The 10450-nt window shown below is 41.7% G+C and overlaps 1 protein-coding gene across 2 annotated transcripts in view; it reads left to right on the forward strand.

Moving 5' to 3' along the window:
• The window catches only part of KCNH8 (potassium voltage-gated channel subfamily H member 8), a 387984-nt gene extending 380904 nt beyond the window's left edge, over window positions 1–7080 (forward strand). For both annotated transcript variants that reach the window (XM_060297633.1, XM_030876350.2), the window contains one exon: window positions 5732–7080. In XM_060297633.1, the coding sequence (XP_060153616.1) occupies window positions 5732–6430 (699 nt within the window). In that variant the 3' untranslated portion in view covers window positions 6431–7080. The remainder of the gene's footprint in view (window positions 1–5731) is intronic.
• Window positions 7081–10450: the final 3370 nt, after the last annotated feature.

The raw sequence follows: 10450 nt of genomic DNA on the forward strand, positions 1-10450 counted from the left end.
ATTTACTGAGTGCATGTTGTATTCTAGGCATTGCCCAGAGTCCAGGAGACACTGAGGTAAATAATAACTTCTACCCGCATGGAACTCAGAGCCTGGTTGGGACAGACAGTCCTATCGATGCTCAAACTGCTCTTTGAGTATCAATGAGCTGTCAGGAAAAAGCTCTTCAGAGGAAATGAGGGGTTTGATGTTTGAAGGGAGAGAAACTTACCAGGCAGAAAAGGGGCCGAGGAGAAGAGACCCCAGTCAGAGGTACAGCCTTCACATGGGCAGTGTGATGTGACCCCCACTGTATTCAGACTGATGGTATGCAAAGGGGAAAATGCAGGAAACGGACCATTAAAAAACCAAGTGGGAGTGCTATTCACAATAGCCAAGACATGGAAGCAACCCAAACGTCGACAGATGAATGGTTAAAGAAGGTGTGGTACATATATACAATGGAATACTACTCAGCCATAAAAAAGAATGAAATAACGCCATATGCACCAACATGGATGGACCTAGAGATGATCATACTAAGTGAAGTCAGACAGAGAAAGATAAATATATGCTATCACTTAAATGCCAAATCCAAAAAAGTGATACAAATGAACTTATTTACAAAACAGAAATAGACCCACAGACATAGAAAACAAACTTATCATTACCAGGGGGGAAAGGGAGGGGAGGGACACATTAGGAGTTTGGTATTAACATATATACACTACTATAAAACAGGTAACCAACAAGGACCTACTGTAGAGCACAGGGAGCTCCACTCAATGTTTTGTAATCACCTATACGGGAAAAGAATCTGAAAAAATATATATATACATATATATAGCTGTATAATTGAATCACTTTTGTATACCTGAAACTAACGCGACATTGTAAATCATACTTCAATTTAAAAAAATTGAATTAATCATTAAAAAAAAACCAAGTGGGACTTGTGAAGGGCTTCGTAGTACCTGCTCTGTTTTCTAATATGAGTGACAGAAGACATTTAAAAAGTGTAAACATTTGTTGAAGTAAATGGGAAAACATTGGTTCATTGGATCCAAATGATTTTTTGTTTTTATTGACCTATCTCTGCAGCATTCTGGGTTTATGTTGTATTTTGAAGACATCTCTTTAAGTGGACAGACAGTGCCTTGTTCATAAGGTAGTTCCAACAACCTTTTTTAGCAAATGCCCATCTTCTTAACTGTGCTGTGAAAAAGCATTGAATCCCACCCCCCTTAGAAAGTAGAGACTTTGCATTCTCTGCTTTCTACATTTGATTAAGAATAAAGCCTTTTGTGTTTTAGAATGAATTTGTCAGCAAGGCGAGCAGAAAGCAGTAAACAAAAGTGCTGTGAAGCTTTACTCTCTGTGGCAGTATGTTATCACCTTCAGTGAGAACAGAGTCTCTACCCTCAGGAGATGCCATCTCTCCTGTGGCAGCTGGCTTTGCCCTTACAAAGGGAGAGATCCCTTACCTACTAAGGATTAATCCCCTATGCAGCTTTAATAAGGGGCAGGGGTGTGTCCCCAGTGCCACAGTGACAGAAGTCTTCCCTGATGTAAATTGAACATTACCCTCTAGAGCTGAAGAAAGCTCTATTTCCTTGGGTTCTTTACTCCGCTTAGTTCAAGCTAATATAGTAATTTTTTTTTTTTCTGAAAATGTTAATGCTATTTACATTCCTGGAGCTAGTCAAGACTCTGGAGTCCCATTCAAAGTTCATGGCCTCAAAGTTATGGTAAATGCTCAGGAAAAGTTCAGTGCCACGAACGTGGCCTTGGAAAGGTAGTTCAACCATAGAAAAATATGTTTCTTTTGAAAGCTAGAAAAAAATAGTTCATCAGCAATATGTCTATTAACATATTTCCCACTTCCAGATTTTCCCTTATTACAAACCCTTTTCTTTTTAAAAGCATATGTTGTCTTTTATTTATTTATTTATTTATTTATTTATTTATTTATGGCTGCGTTGGGTCTTCGTTGCTGTGCGCAGGTTTTCTCTAGTTGCGGCGAGCAGGGGCTACTCTTCATTGCAGACTTCTCCTTGCGGTGGCTTCTCTTGTTGTGGAGCACGGGCTCTAGGCGCACAGCCTCAGTAGTAGTGGCTCGCGTGCTCTAGAGCGCAGGCTCAGTAGTTGTGGCACACGGGCTTAGTTGCTCCGCGGCATGTGGGATCTTCCCGGACCAGGGCTCAAACCCGTGTCCCTGGCATTGGCCGGCGGATTCTTAACCACCGGCCTGCCAGGGACTTCCCTGTACAAACATTTTTGGTCTTGTTCCATTCATATAATTTGCTGTGAAGAAATTTTACTCTTATTTTTTTAGAGATACTATTTACTTATTTGATGTTGAATTACCATTTCAGACAACTTTTTTATAAATTTTATTTTTAAATACAATGTATTAGTTTCAGGTGTACAGCAAAGTGATTCAGTTTTACATATACATATACGTATATGTGTGTGTGTGTGTATATATGTATATATATATAGAGAGAGAGAGAGAGAGTCTTTTTCAGATTCTTTTCCTTTATAGGTTATTATAAGATATTGAGTATAGTTCCCTGTGCTATACAGTAGGCCCTTGTTGTTGATTTTATATACAGTAGTGTGTATACGTTAATCCCAAGCTCCTAATTTATCCCTCCCCCCCCCATCCTTCCCCTTTGGTAACCGTAAGTTTGTTTTCTATGTCTGTGAGTCTGTTTCTGTTTTGTGTATAAATTGGAGCTAGAGACTATCATACTAAGTGAAGTAAGTCAGACAAAGTCAAATATCATACGACATTGCTTATATGTGAAATTAAAAAAAAAATGAACCCATTGCAGACAACTTTTACACGAGGCTCCTTTTTGTATCATCTGTGCTCTTCACAAACTCTGTCCACATTGGCAAAAATCTCTCAACTCTTAGGCAATGTCTTCTCTAATATACTGTAATAGAGCACCAAAACTAGAAGGCTCGAATTCCAGACCAACAACTGTCATTCATGAAATAAGAGACCTTAAAATGTCATTTAACCTCTGGGCCTTAGTGTCCCCACTTTACAGGTGCGTCCCTGCTGATCTTAGTGTTGTTTGTAGATCCAATAGGGAGAACGGACCTAAAAGCTTGTTGTATTATAAATGTACTCATTTATTGGATAACATAATTGTTGCTGTGTCTAAAATGCAAAGTTGCGCTTCAAAGATTTTGTCTTTATTCAATGCTAAGGCTGACTGAAAGCATTCTTACTGGGAGCTGAACCCTGGTGAACTTGATACAGGCATTAACTTAGACCACCTACAGGAAGGGGACGGTTAATATATCCTTCAAACATCTCATTTAGTATCAACTTTCTCTTCTGAAATTTTGATAGAAGGGCTAATCAACTCAAGATAGAACCCCTGGGTGCATGTCTGCTGTGCTGAGATCCAGAGATGATTTGTGTCACCCGTGTACTTTAGAATTGAGTTTTGGCAAGTTCTGAAATTGACAACCTGCAGTGAAAATTTCAAAACACATAGACTCTTTCTCAGATTCACTGTTTCACTTCTTAAATGTGAGTCTCAGAGATATCTTTTTCTCGCCAAAAATTTTAGATCTGCTGAAAAGCCTGGGCAAGTATTCGATAGGGTCCCTCGAGTTCCATGCTAGCAGCAAGGCAGAAATAGTTTTGGCCTGGCAATTTCAAGGCAGGTGTTACCAGTTGGTTGCCTGAACCATGGAAAAACCTCCTTCTGGTCTTTTAAAAATGCCTGATTTGAATGACACTACCTCCTGATGGGCCTGCCATGGGGAATTCGTTTCAGAATGCACTTATAGGAAGTGGACTGAATGAAGTTACTGGATGAATTAGGAATGTATACTTAAATATTGAAAAAAGTCTGCCCCAAACAGCAATCTTGGTTTTGGCTTCATTGAAACTGAACTGCCCTTTTGTCTTGTTTTGTTTTGTTTTTTTTCTGATGGTATTTAGCCAGTGGGTTCAGCTGCTTATATTGGAGTTTGTGGTTCATGAGAGTAAAATCGGGGCATGGGAAGTCCTTTATAAAATACAGTCTTATAGCAATGAGGGCAAAATATTACACTATGTGTTCGTGTTACGAATCTAACCAAAGACTAGAAAATATATGTGTGGCCTGCTTTCTGAAATATAGGTTTTCCTCATTTTGAAGAATAGAAACCATCCAGAAAAGCTGGATATAAGTCAAGTTCAATTTTCTGGTGGTCTTCCATGGTTAAAAAATGGGATGTGGTTGTTAGGAAAATAAATCCTCCGGTGAATTACAGTATTGGTTTAAGTGTAAAGCAGATAATGAAGACTCTTCAGAGGTTCTTGCGAGTTTGAGGGTCATGTCTCCCTTGAAGGTCTTATACAAACTAAATGTCTCACCTAGAAAAGTGAATAAAGAACACACTGCACAGGGCTTCCCTGGTGGCGCAGTGGTTGAGAGTCCGCCTGCCGATGCAGGGGGCATGGGTTCGTGCCCCGGTCCGGGAAGATCCCACATGTCGCGGAGCGGCTGGGCCCGTGAGCCATGGCCGCTGAACCTGCGCGTCCGGAGCCTGTGCTCCGCAACGGGAGAGGCCACAACAGTGAGGGGCCCACGTACCACAAAAAAAAAAAAAAAAAAGAACACACTGCACAGTTGAGGTTGTAATTCCGTGGGGTTCTGGTTCACTGATGGACCCCAGCCCTCCAGGGTTCCCCACAGTGCTTATGTGGACGGACCCACCTTGAAGACCTTTTCGTTTCTAACTCTCATTTTGCAGCTTTCCCTTTTCTATAGACAAATCCTAGCAAGTCTGTTGTGAGTTCTTTCTTAGCACCCTCCCTACCCCTGAAGGCCAGTATATCTCTGACTAAGTGTTGATCTTGACCAGAAATGGCAGGAGTGAGAACCGTCATTTACTGGGTGTCTACCCTGGGCAGGCAGCGTGCTGAGTGCATTATATACAGCAATACGCAGGTCTCCACATTGTTTTGAGGTGTCTTGGATGGTGGGTGCGCACCACGGAGCATCCCGCTAACTCAGAGGAAGGGAAGCAAAAGACACTGTCTGCATTTCAGAGATGCAAGAGATGATGGACCCACACTTCTAATTTTGTCCAGGAACCTGCAAATCACTGATTAAGAATGTCAGACTGAGACAAATAGCATATGATATCACTTATATGTGAAATCTAAAAAAATGATACAAATGAACCTATTTACAAAACAGAAATAGACTCACAGTCATAGGAAACAAATTTGTGGTTACCAAAGGGGAAACAGGGGAGATAAATTAGGAGTTTGGGACTGACATATACACACTACTGTATATAAAATAGGTAATCAACAAGGACCTACTGTATAGCACAGGGAACTCTATTCAATATTTTGTAATAACCTATAAGGGAAAAGAATCTGGAAAGGAATATATATATATATATATATATATATATATATATATATATAGCTGAATCACTGCTGTCCACCTGAAGCATTATAAATCAACAATACTTCAATTTAAAAATGTATGTAAAATCTTTTAAAAAGAAGGCCAGACTATGTGTGTCTCTCTAGGTTCCCACAGAATGAGAGGATGGCTTTAGATCAGGTGCTCAGCCACCCCATTCACCCTTTGGGCTTGGCTGGAGTTAGAGGTGAAGCAGCCTTCCAGACCTTCTTACTGAGAAATCTCATTTCCCTTCCTCACTGCTCTGAAATCACTGCCGTGCTCCTCTGACTGCTGCCTTTTGCCTTGCTTTGTCCACACAGGTAACGACACTGACTCAGGAGGTGTCCCAGTTAGGTAAAGACATGAGGACTGTGATGCAGCTTCTAGAACACGTCGTGTCCCCCCAGCAGCCCGCTCGGTTTTGCTCTCTGCACACCACCTCTGTGTGTCCCTCCAGCTTACAGACCAGGATGACCTGGAGCACACACCAACCCTGTCTACACTTGCAAGCAGGTGGAGCCTCTTATACCCAAGCCCAGCTTTGTCATGGGAATGTCACCCCTGACATATGGAGTGTGGATCCCTCCTCTGTGGGGAGCAGCCCCCAGCGAACTGGCGTTTACGAGCAAAATCCTGCAGGCGGTGAACTGTATCATTCTCCGAACCTTGATTATTCACCTGCCCGCTACCAGGTCGTCCAAGAAGGTCGTTTGCAGTTTTTAAGGTGCATCTCTCCACAGTCAGACACTACGCTGATGCCTCTGCAGTCCATCTCGGCCACTCTCTCGTCCTCTGTCTGTTCCTCCTCAGAAACATCTTTGCACCTGGTTCTCCCAAGCAGATCGGAGGAGGGCAGCTTGGGCCAAGGAGCCATGAGTTCCTTCAGTCTGGAAAACCTGCCAGGATCTTGGGACCGGGAAGGAAGGGCATCCATCACTACTGAACCCTCGGAGAACTTTCCACTGGAAGTTGTCACAAGCCCAGCAGAAGTGAAAGATACTAAAGCCATAAACGTATGATATTAGGGCATGTGAGGCAGCCGCCAGTTTCAGCTCCACCACTGCATGACAGCCCTGGTTTGCCTTTCTTGCCTCTGGCAGCATGAAGACTGGGCAAGGCTGGGAGACCTGTGGAAGAGAGGGTCCGGGGAAAGGCAGAACCACCTCCAGACTGTAGCAGACACTTCCTGGATCCTAGAAACAAAATAGGAACATTTTCCTGTACAGGCATTAACTTCCTGGTCTGTTTGACAGACTTTGGTAAAAGTCCAAAGACCCTGAGGGTCTGAGCAGCTAGATGTCCCAGACAGAGAATGTGTGGATTCATTTTGTCCTAGGTGGCTTTTGTGAAGTGCAGCAAAGTTTTTTTCTGAGTGCCTGTGTGTCACTCCTGAACAGTATCCGTAGGACTGTGGGCCCTGGGAGTGCACAGCTCTTGCTGATCTATTTTTCAAATGCAGAAGGCAAAGGGACACTTATCACTGCATGTCATCTCCTAGACAATCAGTCACACAGAGCTGGTGGCCAGTGGTCAGCTATTGCACGTTATTTGCCATGTAAATGAATATGTCTTTATTTATCAAAAAAAAAGAGACGCTATTTTTATATCCTTGGTATGAAATATGTATTTAAACTATTTAAATTATTTATAAAGAAATGAATGTTTTCATTTTGGTAAAAAAAAAAAAAGCTTGCCGTTTTAACAAGAAATGCACTACTGTTATGTATAGTAGATGAAAAATTATTATTCAGAGGATGTAGTTTCGAAAGGAAGCCCCCCATTTATCTGCATGCAGTTTGCAACAAATGTATCCTCACACTTCTGGATTACAAAAGAAAAGTGAGGTCATATTTCATTAATGAAGTAAAAACCTGGACTGAGTGTCTGGCATGGTAGGGGGAGGGGGAGAGTCCACCTGGTCTCTGGGGACTCAGGTAACAACCTGAACTGAGGCTGCCCCCTCTGTGCCTGTGTAAATATCTCTCCTCCAGCCATCTTACTTCGTGGTTCTGGAACCCAAAACTGGTCTGGGGAATATGAGATCGCAACTACATTGAGCTCTTTTGGCCTCAAAACGAGGAAGAAAACCTTGGGTGTATCCTTCCTCTGTGCTGTTCTTTCAGGAGCGCTTGCGCAGACCGGTGAAAATTCCAAAATGAAGCCGAGACTTCAGAGTTCCGATTTGTGAGAGGGATGCCACCTTGCTTTGGATCAGCGCTTTAATTATTTTTCTTTAAAGCGCTCAACATTGCTGTAAGTTATGCAGAGCAGGTGTTTTCATTCTCATGTTGCAGAGGTTAAATTAATAAAGTCCCAGCAATTACACAGCTAGGGAGCTAGAGAGAGTCTAGAACCTATAGTGCTTTCTACATCTCAACCAATACCCAAATTCAGATGCTGGCGTGGTAATGATATAAACGCCTTCACTTCAGGTTTATTGTATGTTTAAGAACATTTCAGGGCTCATCATCCCAGATGTTCTTAGAAAACATATTGAATTCACATTCTAGAGTCACCCTGTTCTTATTTCCCACCACAGAGCATAAGCAATTTGAAAACTGTTATTATTAAAAACATGTACACAAAGCAAGACTTCTGGTGTGTGACTCTTATATCCTAAAATTGGCTAGAGTAGCAGAAAGAAAATAAACCTTCTCTAAGAAAAATGGCAACAGTGCATGTGTCTGAGGCAGATCACTTAAGACTCGTGTCTTCTCTTCCCCCAGGTCCAAAATTCAATCTCTCCTTACCTAAGTGAATGGGAAAATAGAGGCAAAGGCAACCTGCTGGATTTAATGTATTTATTTGTAGTCACCCTTTTTGCTTATCCTGACCTAAGTCATCATTCTAAGTACCATTCAAATAGAACTAATTGGTGTTAGTTCATGATTGTCTTTCTGGCAAACTAGCACTACCTTACTGATGCTAATAATGATGACTGGCATTCTGGTTTTTGAGTACTAACTATGTACCAACACGCGTTTAGGAATTAACACATGTTATGTTTCCTTACCTAGTAGTCAAACAATGCTAAAAGTTACTTGTTATTATTTTATCCCCATTTTGTAAATGAATAATTGGGACACAGATTCTTTAACTTGCCCGAATCCCACTGTTTTCAGTAATAGCCCCAATACCCCCGTGACCACTCTGGGTACCCCTCCCTTCATGTCCAAATCCATTCCTGCTGCCTTTTGACACTGTACTAGTAATTAATTTCCTTTGAAATCCATGAATAAAATAAAATAAAATATTTTTTTAAAGCATACATATGGGATAAAGTAGTCAAGCTCCAAGGATTTGGGAAAGTCGTGGTGAAATGCCTGGAAACATGTCCATATTTTTCCAGCTGGTTACCTTCTTTGTACCTACTCCTGAGAGCTGGCTTCAGTGGCTCTAAGAACCAGCTGCCCACCCTGGCCAGGTCTGCAACTAGACAGGAATGAGCAAGCAGCTGGGAGAACTGGGGGTCCCCATTGATTCTTCCAAAATGGCACCTGCCTCATGTGAATCAGCCTCACCTTCTTCCTTATTAACCTTTCCCCTCGTCAACTCTCCCATATGCAGAGCAGCTCAGAATGACATGTTTGGGGTTTTTCTTTGTCTGTTTATGTGTGTTGTGATATTATCCTAGGAAATGAGAATTCCAAGTCCTAGGTGTTTGATTTTCTAAACACTGTTGCTATACAAATAGCAGAGGCCCTTGCAGTCTGCTCAGAGATACATTTTTGTATCCCTACAGTTTCCTCACCTCCCCACTGTCCCCTAAAGAAGCAAAACAGAGATCTAGAGGGAAGAGAAACACTTAAGTTCTTGGTCAAGTATATTTTCTTAAAAATAATATTGGGGACTAAATGTTTCTGTGTAGTTCTATTTAAGAGAACCAGATAGACAGATTACATAAGACTTTATATTGAAACAACGTAAGAAGAAATTTCTGGCAATTAAAGCTACTTACAGATGGAGTTTATTGCCTTAAGAGGTGTTAAAATCAGTAACAAATTGTCCTCTCAGAGGTTGCTTAACTACTTGACAGGAATATTGTTTTCCAGAGGGCTCTATATTCAGTGTGAAATTAGCAGAATCCCTGCATCAGAATCACATAGGATAATTGTTTAAAATGCAGAAAATCTAACTTAACCCAATCCCTTTGAATGGGGCCTGGGCATCTACCATTTAGTAAACTCCCTGGGTGACTTACATGCATTAAAGGTTGAGAAATATTGGTCTAGAATCTATAGTAATAAAAGATTGAGTCCTGGGCTTCCCTGGTGGCGCAGTGGTTGAGAGTTCACCTGCCGATGCAGGGGACACGGGTTCGTGCCCCGGTCCTGGAAGATTCCACATGCCTCGGAGCAGCTGGGCCCCTGAGCCATGGCCGCTGAGCCTGCGTGTCCAAAAAGACTGAGTCCTAGCTAATTTATACCTAAGTGGGCTAGCACCTAAATTTTATTAAAGACAGCCCCAGGTCTATAATTGTATAACAGAGACGTTGGGTTAACCCTTGTATCAGTAGTTCTAAAATTTTAGTTTGAATAACATATTTCCAGGGGCTTTTATTAAAATAGAGATTTCAAGGCCTTGATGCCTAAGATATGGGCTGGGTCCCAAGTGATTCTGATACAGATGTTCCAGGGAACAAACTCTAGAAACATGGCCCTAAGCAGTGTAATCATCTCAATAATGAAGAGTTAGACCATCTAGACCCAAACCAATTACAGCTGACGACTGCATGCAGTACTATTTCCATATAGTTCCTAACACATCGGTGATTTTTTCATGAAAGTAATTGATCCTTTTCTCCAAGAGAGCTTTGAACATTCACTCACGGTTTCAGCTCTAATGATTGCCTACTATGTGTCATGCACCAGTACCTCCTGATTTGTGGTGGGTGTCTGAGTTTCATTTGGATTTTCTAGAAGGAAAAAAGTGAAAATGCCGTTTGAAGTCTCATAAATGGGTCAGTTCTGCTGATAGGAAGAAGCATATTTGGATGTGACGCAAGTCAACTATTTGGTTGGAGAATGACCGTTGCTGTG

This window comes from Globicephala melas, chromosome 4, assembly GCF_963455315.2.
Source record: "Globicephala melas chromosome 4, mGloMel1.2, whole genome shotgun sequence".
Classification (NCBI taxonomy): domain Eukaryota; kingdom Metazoa; phylum Chordata; class Mammalia; order Artiodactyla; family Delphinidae; genus Globicephala; species Globicephala melas.